Source organism: Canis lupus, chromosome 14, assembly GCF_003254725.2.
Source record: "Canis lupus dingo isolate Sandy chromosome 14, ASM325472v2, whole genome shotgun sequence".
Taxonomy (NCBI): domain Eukaryota; kingdom Metazoa; phylum Chordata; class Mammalia; order Carnivora; family Canidae; genus Canis; species Canis lupus.
The window spans coordinates 40,175,592-40,193,034 of NC_064256.1; the positions used below are offsets into that span (position 1 = coordinate 40,175,592).

Below are 17,443 nucleotides of genomic sequence, written 5' to 3' on the forward strand. Positions count from 1 at the left end.
AAATTTTTCTAAATGAAATCTGAGCCACAGACAGAAATCAACGCAGAGTATAATCTTTAGACATCCTCTCTGGAATTGGGTTGGGGCGGGGGCGGCGGTGGTGGTGGGGGGAAACCTAGCCTGTGATACAGTTACCTAAACCAGTATTTCTCGACAGCGAGAAAAAAATAATATATACATATATACTATTTTATATGAACAATATATACATACAAAATGTAATTTACAAAACGTGGCTTTCTAAGCTTCAAGGGGAGAAAAAAAACATGACAAGGAAATTTCACCCTCATGTCATCAGCCCTTGAGTACTAGGGTCTTACCTACATCTGTTTAATATTATTTACAGACACTAAAACACAAAATTCATGTTGTTTAGCCTCAGAACCTTCTACGGAGTTTCTATTGTAAAGTATTAACGAGGCACAGGCACTGTTTTGTATATGGTTAACCTAAACGAGTTAACTGTGGCTGTGTTTCATGTGGCTCTATTACTTTAGGAAGATGGGCTTATACAGAATTCCCCAAGGCCTGTAACTTGTCTTTGTGGTTCCTATCATAAACACAAACGGAGCCAGGACCACCAAGTGTTATCTCACACACCGACATTTTGACATTTTACTGCAAGATTTATGGCTGTAATAAACAATCTCAGTACCTTTTCTGATCCTTCCACAATCTCTCTTTGCAAGCCATAGCATCTTTCCATTGAATCAAATCATCTTTTGAAAAACGTTAAAAAAACCCCCAAAGCCTCTTGCCTTTACCTAAGATCCAACACACGAAAGTAAAGCCAGGAAGAGACAAACTCAATTAATAAATAAACCGATGTTTACCAGCAGCATCTCGCCCGAGAAAAGATGGGATGCCCTGAAACCGAGCAGAGAGAGAGCGTGCTAATCTTCGCACACCAACTGGCTCCAGTCCCTAGCAGGGTGAAAGCGTTATCCTTTTCTTGGGAAACTGGTGAGCGCATTTGCTCATTTCCACGTGCAGAGATAACATATATTCCCAACAAAAGCTTTCTTAAAATCCCATTAAGTGAAATAACTTTTCATCATGTCCTCGAATCCCAGATGGAAAAGGAGAGCGAAGAGAGTCTAAGGGAGAGGGAGGGCAAGAGGGAGGCAGTGTTTGCAGCCTAGTTTGAATCTGATTTGAATCATTTTGAATATATTTGGAACAGCCTTCCCTCTTGAATGCAACCCTGTCCCAAGTTTCAAAGTGACCGAACAGTGACACCGTGTGCATTTTGTTTCTTATTAATCTTACACATTGACAGTCTTTGTTAAATCACAAGGCGCGCTCTTCACTAGCCGACATTTTCATATTTGTTAGACGCGCTGACCTGAAGTTCACCTCGGCCTTGGACTTTGCGCTTCTAAAAGGTCTATACAGTGTCTTTTAGAGAGCAGGGTGCTTTCCCCAGGTCATTCCTTCTCAGGGAAAACCAAGGGGGAAAAGCAAAGGAAATGTAAACGTTATGGAATGTATTGACTGTATTTGTCCTTTGTTCTTTAGAGCGAGAGTTCTCCAGACTGTTCTCTGTCTGAGGCAAGTCTCTGGAGCGCACACGGGAATAGCTGAATTTCAAAATGCCTGATGGTGGCATTTGAGGGCTTCCCGGACACCTACGCTAGGCATATGATTTTAGAGAAGCAGTACTTTATCAGCCATGCCACCAATTAATTGTTTAGGGGCAGTTTTCTTGTTGTAGTGTATAATAGTGAACACAACCCACACATAAGGATTGATGTTTGTATCCGGATTTAACATGAATTTCATGTGTGGATTGTGTGAGGGACCTAAAGATAAAAATCCTCCAAATAAAAAAAAAGTAGGTATCCTCAATGCAGTAACTTCTGCAGGTACTTTTTTTTTTTTTAACTTTAAATACTGGCTAAGGGGTGTCTATGTTTATTGAAGTTGACATGTTTCTAAGGAGTGGCACGCTTTTAACCAATAATGCAGTAACAAGGTTTTCTTGAAAAGACACATAATTGTCTTGGTGAGTAATAGAGGGGGTTTCAGTTTTCTTCATTTCGCTAGCCCAGATGTGGTAAAGTGTTCACTGCTATAACAGCAATCACCACGGTTGTTTCCTTCTATTTTCATCTGGCACACCCCCATTTGGCTTCAAGCTCTTGGCCAGAGTAAAAACTTTACACATTGCACAGTGGAAGCAATCTGATTACTTCCATGAAGGCAGTGCTTAGGAAATATTTACTTTACCACTAAACGTACCTGGCACCAACAAATCCAATCAACCAGAATGTATTGGGATGATCTTAAATATCCCTGCAAGAATCCACATTCTGAGTGGCTGAATTGACTCATTTCTAAAGTTAAAAACACAGAACAAAATTTCATCTTTCTCTTCTGTTTTCCTACTCTGATTACTCAAAGATCAATACATAGGCAAGGACAACATGTCCCCCCCTCCCCCAGAAAACAGATTCTAATGGCACCAACTTGTACAGCTAATATAGGAGCATGAAAAATAAAATATTGTTTAGTTCTCCAGTTGCAACTCACACATGAGGCATGGTTCCAGTTGGCTTCCTTAACACACTATTCCCTTTCTTTTCTACTCTCCCACCCTTCCTTCTTTCCCCTTAGCTTTATTCCAAATGTATTTTTAAAGCGTCTTTTCTAGAGAATAGAATCCCTCATGGTGGTCTTAGCGAAGTGGTTTGGCTTTTGTGGATTCCCATTTTCCTGTTCAAATGGCATGCTTTTTTCAGCTTAGTTATCCGCTACTTCCAGACGGTAGCATTTGTCTTACGCTGGAGTTAGGGTTACCAACAAACAGAAGCAAAAATTTCCAACAACAGGAAAATTTTCATGGTACCAATAAGAGTTTTCTCGCTGCTGGAAGAATCCTGCCCTTTCTGGAGCATTCCCACTTCCTTCCCTCCCTTCCCAGCTCTGGGAACTCTTTGCATTTAGTGGGTGGAGGTTTCAGAAAGACCATTCTGCTTTTGAAAATGGCAAAGAACACATTTTGGGAGAAGTGCCTGTGCTTGCCTCTTGTTCTCACACACTTTGGGGGATGTATGAGAAAGAAAAAGAAACCGTCCAATCAAAAGAACAATTTTCAAATAAAGGTTCTCTTGCCGCTGAAGATATGATGAAACCTCAAGAACTATATATTGTTTCTTAAATGTCTACCGATGAGTTTAGAGCTTTTTAATTTTGTGACAAACCCACAGACTCCTGGTTCTCCAACATCTAAGGTGTTGGTGTTTTAGTAATCTGTGCCTATTTACCTGCTGCTATTCCCTCCGAATGGGAGCGATAATTCAAGATGAAATACAGCATGTATTACTCTTGAAAAGAGGAATTTTCTCTCCTTTCCTCCGTAATTGAGGTCATTCAACCACCAGGGTTCACCTGGAGTCCATAGCATGATACACGCGTCACTCCGAGCCATTTTATCTTTTGTGCTGATAGTCAAGATCGCAGCTCTAACATTGACATCAAACTCCGTCTGGGCAGATGACTAAGAGTGCTGCACAACATAAACTTTTGACCCTCAACTTTCTGACCTGCAGTTGCAACGCACTAACCACAAAGATACACAAAGCTATGCCTCTTCTTTCAGGGGGAAGGGGCCCCCAAGGAATCTCAGGGACACCCTGCTTCTGGCACTGCCTTTTGGATTAAGAGGGTGGATTGGATAGTTTTGGGTGTTTGTGACTCTATTTCCTGTCAAATCAGCCTCCTTCCTACCTCTTTTTGTCAGCACTTAAAGAAGAGTGAGATTATTTTTTAAAATCACTCATCATCGCATTTAACAGGGAAAATTTGGATAAGGACAGTGGAACCTCAAAAAAAAGTGAAGGAAAAAAAGAAGACAGGGAGAAAGCAGGCAGCGGGGGTTGGAGACATTTTCCCCCCTTTATTTAAAAATAAAGACGCAGTCCTAATTGTTGGGAGAGCTGGCCCAGGCAAGCGAGTTGACTGTGAACTTGTACTAAAGCGTGCTCTGCTGGCGATTCCTAGGGTGTGCAGATTTATCTTCTCTGCATTTACTTAACCCGGCAGTGAACTGCACGGGCGTCATTTGTTAGGCGATGACAGACTTCACCTCCAGCAAGGGCTGCTTCACAAAATCGCAATAATTACCCAATAACCTTCATAACAAATATTATTATTGAAAATACCGGTTTGTGGGGAGGGGACCTAGTGGAAGAAGGACAGCTTTCTTTGTGAAAAACACCAAACAAAACAGACCTAGGCAGATCCAGTTCTGGGGTTCAGAATGGCCAGGACTGTGGTTCCCCTCTCCTAGGTGGGTGGGACCCTAGACCGACCCCCTCAACCTTGTATGGAAGCCCCGTTACAGTTTTGTCATTGACTAGAAAGAAATTTTGCCTTAGAAGCCAAAAAGGGATGGAGCCCACAACATTCTGCACTCTCCATGGTGGGCAAACCTCAGACAGACTCCCAAGCTAAGGCAGAGGAAGACGCTTCGAAGGGCATCTTTTAAGCTAAAGGGATTGTCTTCCTCTTTAATAGCCCATCTTTCAGGATGTAATTTGCTCTCCCCTCACTAATTGTTTGGATATAATACTCTTCACATCTCAACAAATGAACATGACTCTGTTTCTGATAGAAAATTCTGTCTTGCTCTCCCAGAGCCGCCAACAATGAAGCAGGGGAATGAGCTGGAGAAAAGGAATCTCGGCATAATGTTGTGAAATTAGACCATGGAAACCCTAACAAACCCCTAAGTAAGTGTGACCAGAAGCTTCCTATTATATTTATAGTTCAGGAAATATTGTCTCTTCAGCTTGTAGAAACAAACGAGGCCCTGCACATACTGGACACCTTCTCCTTTTACAAGATGAGGAGCACAGACACTTCTGCCACCGGCTGAGGCTGGATGTCTTCATAAAGCCCTTAATGACAGAGATTTTTTTTCCTCCTAAGTAAGTTCCTCTGCAAAAACAACACCAAAGAATGCACAAGAAGAAATAACTTATCTACAAAATGAGCAGATAACCAGCCATCCTTTTTACTATGCTTCCTATGAAAATAGGAAGAAAAGAAATTCTCCAATCATGCTCACACAGGTCTGACTGGATGCTGTATTTTTTAAAAAGTCATTTAACTCCTTGTGAGTGAACCTGCTCTGCTAAGAACTCTGAAGTTTTATGAAGATTACAAGAGACAGAAATAAGCAAGCTGACAATATTTATAGCCTGTATTTTTTTAATACATGGGAAAGATTCTCTGTATTGGGTAATGCTGGATATGGGTCCAACAGCCTTTCTGCCCATTCCCACACCCCGGGTGGGATGTGGCCACGGAGGTGGTGTGGACACTTCCTCCGGGCAAGTTACTCAAATGAACCTGCCAGAAGCCCTATCACTCTTTTTTTTCTGCTACTAATTTTAGTCACCAAGAAATCACTCAAGCAAGATCACCAAATGAGTAACTAAAATAAAACCTTAACCCAATATTTTCCAGTAAAGAACTCAAAAGTCAGAGCAGCAAAACAAAGACTCTAGAATTCTCACAGACACACAAAATGACAAAAGAGAACCCAAATAGAGTTTATATTCTGGTTCCCAGTAAGATGCCAACACACCTTCCTGAGTGCTGAAATATTAGTACTTTAATAGGTCATACAAGATGACTTCAGAGATTTGCCTCGCCACTACTTCAGAGAAGTGGGACTTGTGGGAGGGTTTTGATTTTTCATAAAACTTCCCAGGTCTGTTTTTTGAACCTCTGACTTTGGGGACAACTGTTGGACTTCTTCTGTTGGGTATAAGTGGCCTCTGCACAATAAAGTTTGTTGAAACTCCAAAACTATACCCTTTTTTTTTTTTTTTTCATTTTAAGCACTTAGTAAAAATATCTTTACCAATTAGCACTTGCAGGAAAACTATCCAACTCCTAAGGAGAAAATCATCTGGAGACAGATCTTTTTTTTTTTTCTTTTTTCTTTTTGGTTCATTTCTGAGTTGGAGAATTTGGCTTAATTCTTCAGAGGGAGTAGGGGAAATCTGCTAGGTCCCTTGTGGGTACCCATCCAGAGAAAGACCCTTGGAGAGGCCACAGCATCCCCAGTCACTTTGCCTCTGAAGATCTTATATGAGGATTTGGGGACAAAGAGGGTGGTGGCTGAGGCCAAGTTAGAATTGTACCCAGGAAAAATTTATTTCACCTTACTTCACTGTTGGTGCAATATTGGGAACTGTTTTGGAAATCATAGATTATGTAAATTTCCTGGGATCAAACAGAATGAGCAGCTAACAAAAGAAAGGCGGAAATCTCCTACTGACAAACGACCAATTTCTTCCCTAAACTATCCTTTATGACGTGTCAGGAAAAACAACCTAATGGCTCTGGGGACTTTTAAGTTGGGCATTGAAGACACCTCCACTTCCCCCCCAAACTTTAGGGCACAGTTTGGAAGGCAGAATTTTTCTGTGTGTTGAGGGGGAGTAAATTTCTCTAATCTTTAGTGTTACCTAGGGGGAAATCCCTAAGTTGCCTTTTGAGTGTCCTGTGCGTGTGTGCACGTTCTAATTCTACAAAGGAGGAGAGGAAAAGGAAAGAAGAGAGGGAGAAGAAAGGGAAGGCGGAAGAAAAGAAAGCGCTTTAACTCCTTTCATTTAGCCTGGGGATTCAAAGACTAAAGTTAAATCCGGCCATAAAGTTTATTGCTTCAGACTCACAGGCGGGTGAGAACAGTCCCACCGAAATAAAAAGACCGTGCAGGGAAACAAGGTTCAGGGCCTGGTCCCGGGTGCAGGGGAGGGGGCGGTGAGCCCTCCGCCCCCCCACCCCCCACTCCTCGCCCCAGGTGGGGGACCCGCAGTCCCCAGAGCCCTGGGCTCGGCCTGGCGACCCAGGGGCCCAGCCTGGAGGTGCGGCCGGCGCCTCGCCGGGCCTCTGTCACCCTCCGGCTCTCTCCCGAGCCAGCCTGAAACTCGGCCCCGAAGGCAGCCGCCTCAATTCAGGGCTGCCAGATGACCCCGGCCCGCGAAGACATATTGCCACAGCCCCATAAGGAATCCCGCCAGGGTCGGCCTCGGCCCTGCCCGGGCCTTTCTTTCCAACTCCAAGCACTCCTCGGCGCAGCGCGGCCCTCGGCGCCCGCGGCCCGGCGCCCCGCTGTCTCCCAGCCCCCACCCTAGGGCTCCGCGACCCCCCGACGAGCCAGCCCCGCCAGCCCCGCCAGCCCCGCCAGCCCCGGAATGGGGGGGCGGCGGCCTGGCCGAGTCTGCACACACAGGGCCCGTTCGCACACAAAAATCATCTTTTGCGCGCCGGCGAGAGCAGCGGAAGTCATTAACATTCGCGGTCGTGCAGCAAGCAATTAAAGTTAGGCCTGGGGACGCGGCGGCCACAGGCGCTTTTCACCGGGGTGCCTCGCAGAGCTGGCTCCTGGCGCTGCTACTGTGGGCAGGGGAAAAGTTGGCTCTGCCCTTTTGAATTCAGAGGCAACCTCAGAGCCATTGAACCAGAGAGAGAGAGAGAGAGAAAGAGAGAGAGATGGAGGAAGAAAGTTTTCAGAGTACAAATAAACTTGAAAGCGCTTAGGAGGCGAGCTTACCTTAACTCGGAGGGAGCCATTTTTCAGAGAGTTTTGAGAACTTGTGGTTTGGACACTTCTTGACCTAAAATTGACAATTTGAATGACCAGGCGGCACACGTAGCCTGCAAAAGAGTCAAATGGAGTCCAGCGTCAGTGAGATTATATGTTATGTGGTATATAATGTTGGATGTCAACTCCCCAAAACCATAAAACTTACTTTAATGGCCCCACGTGACGTTTTATAGCCAGTGAGCCGATCTGTCTGTGCTATGGATGATTTTACGATCTAATTCATAGACAAAACCCTATTCATTTGGCACCCAAATGTCATATAGCCGGAACTGGGGCTTATAAAGTTTACTGTTTTATAACTTTTAAAAGGAAAGACGGCATCAGTGTAAGCAGTCGGTAAATGTGCAAATCTCTAGTTGCGCTTTAGCTGCTCTGAGGAGTTTCCCAATCGAGCTAGGATGGGGTAAGTACCTTCCATTTGTAGCAAATTAATTGTAGCAAAAGAAGCCAACTGGGCTCAGGGTAAGGAATGGGAAGGGGTGCCTGGGTGGGTTAAGGGGCAGAGGGTTTCGAAGCCATGATGGGGCGCAGCAGCCTCTTCAGCAAGTGAAGGCCTAGGATGACCTTAGCAAAGAGGCAGCATCTGTGTGGGCCCTGAGGGCTGCTAACAAAGCCCAGTGCTTTTGCTCCTTCTTTCTCTCTTTTCCTTTTTTTTTTTTTTTTTGGTACCCAGTAAGTTCACTTGGTTTCCTCAGAGATGGGCAGGTTGGACTCAGGCTTTGGAACCACCTACATACAGCTTTTCCACCTTCTGCCCTGCACTCTGATGGGTCAGAGTTAGGGAGGTGGCGGGTCAGGGTGTTAGTTAGTCTGAGGTCTCCTAGCACAGGCAGGCTGCTCAGGTAGCCTCAGACTCACTGCCTCCCAGCACTGGACAGACAGAAGAGCAGAAAGAGCCGCTTGCTATTTTGGCACAAACCAGACCAAGAGAACTTACAATAGAAAGTTTATTTTTTTGTTTCCAGTCAGTATTTTTTTCCTTAAAAACAAATACAAAAAAAAAAAAAAAAAAAAGCTGATCACAGTTTGCTTAAACAGCCAGACTCGGACAATATTTGTAACTTTGTTCACAAAAACATACATCACTGAAGCTGCGCTTAGGAGAGCCACTTCCAGAGTTCGTGCAAAGGGTCCTACAAAGGCACGCAGGGACACACCGCTCGGAGTCACAGTTTTCGTCACAGAGTCACTAGTCACTACACGTCAAACAAGTTAAGTTGTGTCTCATCAAGTCACCTCTACAACAGCATTAATTACACAAGGAATATAGGTAGTTTGAATAAAAATATCTTTAACAGCTTGGAGCTATTGAGACAGGAATACTTCCACTCACATGCACAGTTAAACAACTGGAGTGCAACACACAACATTGGCACTAAACGAGGTTGAAGGGGGACTTTTTTGTGTGTTTTTTTCTCTTTTTTGTTATAGTTACTTCAAGTAACACAGCTTGCTTCATATAAATAAGTTAAAACATCTATTTTTTTTTTCAAGACAAAGCCATTCAGGACAAAGAGATGAACAGAAAGCAGATCTACTTATACAGGCGCTATAATGGCAATAAACAGGCTCATGATTAAAAGATGAATTAGGGCAACGAGAACAGGGCTTCTTCACAGAAGGAACACAAGGGAGTTTCAGAAAGTCACCTTAGTACTGACACTACGCGGGATCCGCTAATACTGCTCAGTACTTTAAACGCTCAAATACTCAGGGGCGGAAGGCCCCTCCCGCCGCCGCCATGCTCATGCTTTTCAGCTTATTATCCTTTTTCCATTTCATTCTCCGGTTTTGGAACCAGATTTTAATTTGTCTCTCGGAGAGGCAAAGAGCATGTGCTATTTCAATCCTTCTTCGGCGGGTCAGGTAGCGGTTGAAGTGGAACTCCTTCTCCAGCTCCAGAGTCTGGTAGCGCGTGTAGGCCGTCCGGGCTCTCTTGCCTTCCGGGCCGCCTATGTTGTCTGCAACAGAAAAGTCAGCGATTTAGCCACCAACTCCGCAGCCCCCGGGTGCCCAAGTCGAGCTGGGGTCCTGAGCAGGGAGCGGGGGAGAAACGCTCAACAAGTCCTCCCTGCTCGCCGGCCCACCCCTCCCGAATTTCCTTCCCTCTTCCTTTCTAGAGAGAACACAATACAGTTTGGACTCTGGGAACAATCGGCCCATCTGAGGCTGGAGCCGCGTCCCGGAGGATCGCCCGGCTTTCCTTCACCCCTCTCCTGCCCTCTGGCCCTGCCCCTGGCGTCCCGAGGCGGGGCACTGCCCTCCCAGGCAGCCCACCTCTCAGAAACCCACGGAAGCAAGGCCCTTTCCTGAGCGCCCAAGTGGCCTCCAGGTCACCCTCCCCTAAAGTTCCAGCCCCGCGAGCCGCCTTCTGTTCCAGCCTGCACGCTTGGGGCGCCTGCTTTCTTTTTCTTCCCCTTTCTGCTGTCCCTTCTGCTCCCAAACTTCAGAATCCCGCCGGCTCTCGCCTCGATTATTCCCCCCCCCCCAAGCCCCTTTTCGGGGACTCTAATTAGTAACGCTGTTTCCCCAGCGTAGCCCTCCTCATAAATTATCCGCCCTGACAAGCCCAATTCACGGCCCCTACTGCCATCCTCTACCTCTCTGCGCCCTGCTCGGCTGGCCTGACCCGGGAGCGCGTTCCGAGGCGCTGGGGTTCGATATGGGATTTTTCCTCCCCACCCCCCCGTTTCAACATCTAAACTTGCCTGGCCAGCGGCCCTTCTCCCCCACCCCCATCCCTCCCCGTCTGCGAGCTTTGGGCGCTGCAGAGAAGAGAAGGTGAAAGGAGGAAGGCAGGGGAAGGGAACGGCGGGGAGAGACTCCACAGGGCTGGGAGAGGCGAGACCAGGAGACAGACGGGAAGAGAGGGCGGTAAAGAAGAGAGGGGGGACCGAGAGCCGCGCCCCCGCGGCCGCGTGGATTTAGAAAAAGGCTGGCTTTACCATGACTTATGTGCAGCTTGCGCATCCAGGGGTAGATCTGGGGTTGGGCGGGCGGCGCCGGGCTCGGCTCGCTCTGCGCGCTCGCCTGCTCGCTGCTGGCGGGGGCGTCCTCCTCGGCTCCGGACGCCGTGCCAACCCCCTCTCTGCTGCTGATGTGGGTGCTGCCGGCGTTGGCCGAGGCGCCGCTGGAGTTGCCCAGGGAGTTTTTCCCGCCGTGGTGGCTGTCGCTGCCTGGCGAGGGGGCCACGGCGGAGCAGGGCAGCGGGTCGGGCGGAGGCGAGTGCGTGGACGTGGCCGGCTGGCTGTACCTGGGCTCGGCGGGCGCCGCGCTGGCGCCCGCCGCGTAGCTGCGGGCGCGCTCCCCGGAGCCAAAGTGGCCGGAGCCTGAGCGGCCGACGCTGAGATCCATGCCATTGTAGCCGTAGCCGTACCTGCCGGAGTGCATGCTCGCCGAGTCCCTGAATTGCTCGCTCACGGAACTATGATCTCCATAATTATGCAACTGGTAGTCCGGGCCATTTGGATAGCGACCGCAAAATGAGTTTACAAAATAAGAGCTCATTTGTTTTTTGATATGTGTGCTTGATTTGTGGCTCGCGGTCGTTTGTGCGTCTATAGCACCCTTGCACAATTTATGATGAATTATGGAAATGACTGGGACATGTACTTGGTTCCCTCCTACGTAGGCACCCAAATATGGGGTACGACTTCGAATCACGTGCTTTTGTTGTCCAGTCGTAAATCCTGCCTGATGACCTCTAGAGGTAAACTCGTGCACTAATGGGGGAGTTGGGTGGAGGCGAGAGGGGTGGCGCGCGCGCCGCAGGCGCGTGCCCGCCACCCGCCGCCGCCGTTCAGTCGGACTCGAGCGCCACCCGCTGGAGGCAGGGCGCATCGCTCCGCTTCCGACCCAGGGCTGCAAGGGCCGGGGTCGAATTGAGGTTACAGCCCATTATGGCAAAATTATTGCATTTCCCTCGCAGTTCCATTAGGATGTACCAATTGTGAGGCCGTCAGCTGCCGATCGCGCGCCCGGCGAGGATGCAGAGGATTGGGGGGAGATGGTGACTTGGATTTTATTTACAACAACTTTATTTCCCCGCTGTGCAGCCCCTCTTATTTTTGTGTCGAGGTTGGGGTCGGTTCTGCCCGTCGTGCCGGCAGCTCTGAAATTTGAAAATACAGATATCACCTTCGGGGAAGGGGGGAGGCCATTTAGCCAATTGGAGAAATAAATCCTGCCCGCAGCAGCAGCTACAATTACGGCTCTGTTTTTCTGTGAGTGCATGAGGGACAGTGTCCCTGCCGCTCTTAAATGACAGGCGTCTATTAAAGATAGCTTTTGTGTAGTGTTTCTCCGAGGCGAGGTCAAATTCCATACACTTTTATAACCGGAGTCGATTTTTCTTTCGTGTAAATATGGTTTTCGTGTCATTAGTTCGCTATTTGATTTGCTTTAAGTATCCAATCCGGAGAATCTTCACCACCAGGTCCCTTTCCTGGAGGCAGCCGGGCCCCAAGTCGGAGGGTTCTCTGTGAACCCAGCCAGTGGGCCCAGCCTCCCCGCAGCCACAGAAGCTGCTTGGAGGCTGGGGATCCTTGGGCCGAGGTATGAGCGTCTTGCTTAGACCTCCAGGAGTAAAATGAGGGTGCTAATGGAAGCATTTCGTGCCAGTGCCTAGTAGCTTCGTATTTTCCTGGGTCCTGAAAGACGAAAGTAGATCACGAATATAGCCGAAAGGCATGGGGGGGGTGGGGACTTCCCGCTGGAGGCTGAGCGTCGCAGGCACCCCTGGCACATTTGGAAACCAGGACTCTTGCCCCATGGCCCCGAGCCCCTTCCTTTGGTCCTGAAAGCTACCCTGGTAGCAGCGCAGGCACCATCGGAGGCGGGGTCCGGGATCCGGAGCTGGAGCCTTCGGGAGCCCAGGCTCTCCGGGGGCTGTAAAGTTCCACCCGCGCCCAGGTTGCGGCGGCTCGGCTGAGGCTGCTGCTCTTCCACGGACGGTTGCGCGCGCGGGGCCGAGAGACTAGGCTGTCTCAGGGCCCCCTTTGTTCCTTACGCTTCTTCCTGTCTAGGAGCGGCCTGGAATGCCACTGCAGTGCTGGGGCCCCGGCCTTTAGGCCCCCTCTTTCCAGTGGCCCGAGTCGATTTGGTGGTACCCTCCGGGACTTGGTGGCGAGGGACCGAGGCGGAAACGCCCAGACACCCACCGAAAGGGGCTCGGCCCCGGGTTCTTTCCTCTCCAGCAATCCCGCGTCCCCGAGCTCAGGAGCACGCAAAGGCGCAATATAGCACAAGAGCCAGGGACGAATTCGGGGCGCGCCCCGGGATCCGGAGCCGGCTAGGGCAGCCTTGGAGAGCGGGACTGTGTGTGCAGTGCGCCCTGCTCCACCGCTGGGATTGGCTGTGTGTAGTATTATTATTATTATTATTATTTTTTTTTTTGGTAAGAAATAAATGCTCAGGCGTTTGCAAAGCTCCCAACTCCCCTGAAGCTGCGGAAGCCCCCCGGAGGAGCAGGCGGGGGAGAAAAGTTGGGGAGCAGGCGAAGGCAAGGGGGCAAAGCCGAGGGAGGTTGCGGCGCTGGCCTGGTCCCTGCCCAGGCGTCTACTCGCCAGCCTTTGCCTCCGCGTCCTCCCCGCTGGGCTGTGTGGAATTGATGAGTTTATTTTCCTTTTTCCACTTCATGCGGCGGTTCTGGAACCAGATCTTGATCTGGCGCTCGGTGAGGCAGAGCGCGTGGGCGATCTCGATGCGGCGGCGCCGCGTCAGGTAGCGGTTGAAGTGGAACTCCTTCTCCAGCTCCAGCGTCTGGTAGCGCGTGTAGGTCTGGCGGCCTCGGCGCCCGTGACTCCCATACACAGCACCTGCGGGCAGAAATGGCCGGGCGCCCGGTGAGCCAGGATCCCGGCAGCCGAACCAGTCAGACCCGCGCCCCGCGCCCCTGGCCTCTAAACTGGAAGCCCACTCGCCTCCGCTCCAGCCTCTTTCGCTATGTCTAAGGCCAAAAGCCGGCCGGATGGGAGAAGATTATTTCCTACCAAGCGAGATGTTTTCCACCTAAAACAATTTGGAGTGAGAAGTTATTGTTTTTTGGAAAATCTGCTCAGTCAGAAAACCATTACAAGCAAAATAAGAGAATGAGCTGCTTAATTCAGGGTACCTGAGTTGTGCTTTTGTGGGAGTGTAGTCTGTGTGTGTCTGGAAGGGATGGGTGCGGAACCCTGGAAGTAGGTTGGACCCTAGGAATTCACACACGGATTTCTGTGAAGGTGTTACTGTGGCCACACATGTCAGGACTCAACATGGGGGTTTTTTGGAAGATGAAAAATGGTTAGCCCTCTCAAATCTTTGCAAACTCCCCCAGACTGTATGGCCCTTCTGAGAAATACAGCACTCTCTTGGAAAAAAAAAAAAAAAAAGTGGATCTTAAAGCAAAACACTATCAGTCTAAAAATCTGCACTAGGCTCTGCCCTGCTCCAAGGATTCTCTGTCGAGTTTTCGGAAACCAGAGGCAAAGGGATGGAGCGATGGGCCATCTGGGGTTTCTGGAAATGTAGGACTGTGATGGGCTATCTGTTCTGGTGCCAAAGGAGCCCATGGGTGGGGGGCTTCCCCCCCCCCCCAAGCTGGGTGTGTGAGACTCAGGCAGGGCCTCAAAAGGAGGCACAAGTTGGCTAAGAGTGAGCAGTTGAGTGGAAGGGGGAGGAGGGGAGGGAGGGGAAAGAGAAAAAATCCTGAGGCTGGGGATGTGGCCCTCCAAGGCTTTAGGGAGACACTAGTGAGAGCCTTTAATCTATATGGATTTCTGAAAGGCAGAAAGGAGAGGGGTTGGGGAGTGAAAGGGAGTTATCAATGGTGGGTGCAGAAGGCCATCTCTGCTTGGGGATCTGAGCAGGGTGTTATTACCAGGGTGAAGTGTGGGCAGGCACTCCCTCCCACCCAGCCTAGCTCTCTGTTCAGGTTGCCCCTGTCACTGAGTCTCACATAGAGTGGCAGTGACCCCTCTCGATTCCCTAAGGTGTCACCTTACAAGGATACTAGTGCCGAGCCTTCACACGGCCACAGCTTGATTGCCTCACTGGGCATGGGTTGGGGTTGTTTGTTTTTGTTTTTGTTTTTAATCTCTTAAAAAAGCCAAAGAAACTTTGTTCAGTCTTTCCTCCTCTCTTTCTATTTCCTCCTTCTACTTTCTCTGTCTCCGCCTTCCTTCCTCCTTTCCCCGTCTCCCTCCACTCTCCTGGGGGGGCTGCAGGGAAATGCCTTACCCGCGCAGGAGTTCATCCGCTGCATCCAGGGGTAAACGGGGCTCGTGTACTTCCGGTCGGTGCCTTCGTCATGGAGGGCTTTGCCCGGCACGCTGCTGCTGTCGGGTTTGTACTGCTGCTCGGGAGAAAAGTGCAGGTAGTCCCCGGGGCCCCTCTGCTTGCCACTGCCCGAGGGCGAGGCGCCACTGAGGTCCTTATCAGAATAGAAACACGAGGCCCCGTACTCGTAGGACGCCCGGTTGCAGGCCAGGACCGAGTTGGACTGTTGGTAGAAACAAGGTGAGGTGTACGTCTTGTCCGGGAGGCTCGACGCCCCGTACGAGGCCGGGAAGGGCCTCAGCGCGTCATAGCCGGCCGGGTAGAGGGGCAGCTGGCCCAAGAAGGAGTCCTGGCCGCTGGGCAGGCTCCCGGGGAAAGTGGGATTCACAAAATAGGAACTCATTTGCGCGCCCCTCTGCAGGACTGTGATTTGTTGTGTATTAGTACATCTGGCTATAACTATTAGTAGTCATCGAACTGGTTTGTTTCTGGATGGCCGAACGCCAAAAGCGACAGCAGCAAATCGCACCAGCTGACGCGGCGGCGGCCAATGGGAGCGAGCGCTGGAGCCCGCTCCCCGGGGACCGCGGCGACCGAGGCAGCAAAGTTACAAACAGCCCCCAGCCCGCCCGCCCGCCGCCGGCCCGGCAGATTGATGGGCGCGCACAGCCAGCCGGCCCGGCTCTCCTCCCGAACGCCGGCGGCGGGCACGGCCCGGGTAGGGGCGTGCGGATCGGGCCGGGCTAGGGGCACTGGAGTCCGGGCCGCCGCAGAGGCCCCGCCAGGCCCGCTCCTTCCTCCTCCCCTTCTTGCCTGGTCGGATTTTGCTGGTTTTTCTTTCCAAACAGGAAACCTGGCAGCCCCGCGCCCGGAGGGGCGGTGACAACGCTGGCTTTGCTCCCCACCGGCCTGCCCTCCCGGCAGGGCCCTGAGTTTGCCCCTCCCTCTGCGCTCCCCTACCCGTGGGTGCGGGTTCCAGAGCTCGAGAAGGGGGTGTGAGAAACCAGGCCTTCACGCCCTGCTCCTCACTCCTGCACCTTAGCAATCGGTGCATCCCTTTCTCCTCTCCTTCCCCACACCCACCGAGGGCCTGGGCCTCGCTGCCGCCACCGCCGCCGCCGGGTGCGGAAGGCTCACCTCCAGCTGACCAGGATACGGCCAAACCTCTTCCCCGACCGGCCCCATCCTCCCACATACAACACGCCTCCTTTGAGTCCTGACGGGCTCCCCTCCAATGGCCAGCGACTGGGTGGCCTCAAAGCACCCCACAAGCTGGGCATCCCCCGTCCTACCTCTGCACCCAGGAGCTGAGAGGCCAGAAACCACTGTTTTCAACAAGAAAGGGACCTACAGAGGAGTGGTCTTGAGACTGAGCTCGGAAGCCGGCTGTGGGACCTGCTCCCCTCGCCCAGCACTTGGGACTCGCCAACCCGACACCCTGACAGCTCAGAGCTGAGACAGATCCAGATGTGGAATCTCTGTCCTCATTCTGGAGGCACAGCCACCCAAGGTCTCTGCCCAGCCAGGCATAGAAGGAAGCTGGGATGTTCCAAGGCCGTGAGATCATTGGTGTGCTTGGTTTGCAGGGTGTCCCACAGCCCACCCTTTCCTGGGGTGTACCCCTTCCTTGCCTTTCCTGGGGCTGTTGGGGGTCTGCTGCCTGCAGTTGCTCCTATACCAGGAAGAGCTGCCTCAACCGCTCCAGGAATCCTCTGCATTGCTTTTTACCGTGGTCCCAGGCCTGGCCTTCCCCAGACAGGACGTGAAAAGCATGTCCTGGTTTACTTTCCCTTGCTTGAGAGGTGTGCCTTCCAGATAGTTGACTTTTACAGCACATGGATCAATCTCATTTTGTAAAATGTGATATCTTTCCAGTGGCATTTTTACAACTGTATTTGTTGGGCTAGTAAAACCCTTGAATTAGCTTTAAAATCCTCAATTCTGTGGAGGCTGAAGAAAAACTATTTATACAATTTGGTTGTATTTCCAGAGGATACTTGTAAGATCTGTAAGATTCTGGTGAATGCAGGCCGATGGGGTTCAGGACTTGGGGGGGTGGATACCAATGCCTCCTAGGGATCTGCCAACGACTTCCTTAATCTCTTCCTTGCTTTTTGAATTTTTCCCCTGCCCTCACTTCCCTCAAAAGGAGAAAATTGGGAAAGGACGGGACTACAGGACTACGGGTGGCCCCCACAGAACCTCGTGAGCACCCCTGAAAGTGGCTGCTGCCCACCCGATGGGGGCTGTACCCAGAAGCCTTCTGCCTGTGTCCCAAACCAATCCAAGCTGGGAAAGTTTCCCCTGTGTATATATAAAGAAGGGCCCCGCAGGAGAAGATAGAATATAACATTTCCCTCGAATTCCTTCAGGGAATAGACACGATAGGCGCAAATGAAAGCTCAAGGTTAAAATTCTAAAGGAAACCATATTTTTAAAGCTAGATCCAAAGAAAATCATGTTTGAGTTATTGTTTCTTAAACAAGACCATCAGATGACAGTGATTTCAAACAAATTATTATTATATAAGACGAAAATAACTGTTGAGAGATGTTGATAAAT

The 17,443-nt window shown here is 50.4% G+C and overlaps 3 protein-coding genes across 4 annotated transcripts in view; all 3 read right to left on the bottom strand.

Moving 5' to 3' along the window:
- The window catches only part of HOXA3 (homeobox A3), a 45,521-nt gene that overhangs the window by 25,466 nt on the left and 2,612 nt on the right, over positions 1-17,443 (bottom strand). For both annotated transcript variants that reach the window (XM_025464436.3, XM_049093743.1), the window contains exon 2: positions 7,571-7,674. The gene's annotated coding sequence lies outside the window, so the exon portion shown is untranslated. The remainder of the gene's footprint in view (positions 1-7,570; positions 7,675-17,443) is intronic.
- Positions 8,554-11,466, bottom strand: HOXA5 (homeobox A5). Its single transcript, XM_025464444.3, has 2 exons — positions 10,570-11,466; positions 8,554-9,585 (listed from the first exon to the last, which is right to left on the bottom strand). The coding sequence occupies exons 1-2, from the start codon at positions 11,462-11,464 to the stop codon at positions 9,335-9,337; spliced, it is 1,146 nt and encodes a 381-aa protein (XP_025320229.1). The 5' UTR covers positions 11,465-11,466; the 3' UTR covers positions 8,554-9,334.
- Positions 13,178-15,420, bottom strand: HOXA6 (homeobox A6). Its single transcript, XM_025464460.3, has 2 exons — positions 14,843-15,420; positions 13,178-13,440 (listed from the first exon to the last, which is right to left on the bottom strand). Exons 1-2 carry the CDS (start codon positions 15,282-15,284, stop codon positions 13,181-13,183), a joined length of 702 nt encoding a protein of 233 aa, XP_025320245.1. The 5' UTR covers positions 15,285-15,420; the 3' UTR covers positions 13,178-13,180.

Excerpts from the sequence above, each read along its gene's own strand:
- HOXA6 (XM_025464460.3), bottom strand. The coding sequence starts at position 15,284 with ATGAGTTCCTATTTTGTGAATCCCACTTTCCCCGGGAGCCTGCCCAGC. Across the intron at positions 13,441-14,842 it reads GCGGATGAACTCCTGCGCGG|GTGCTGTGTATGGGAGTCAC; the intron begins GTAAGGCATTTC and ends TTCTGCCCGCAG.
- HOXA5 (XM_025464444.3), bottom strand. The coding sequence starts at position 11,464 with ATGCGCCCTGCCTCCAGCGGGTGGCGCTCGAGTCCGACTGAACGGCGG. Across the intron at positions 9,586-10,569 it reads CAAGCTGCACATAAGTCATG|ACAACATAGGCGGCCCGGAA; the intron begins GTAAAGCCAGCC and ends TTTCTGTTGCAG.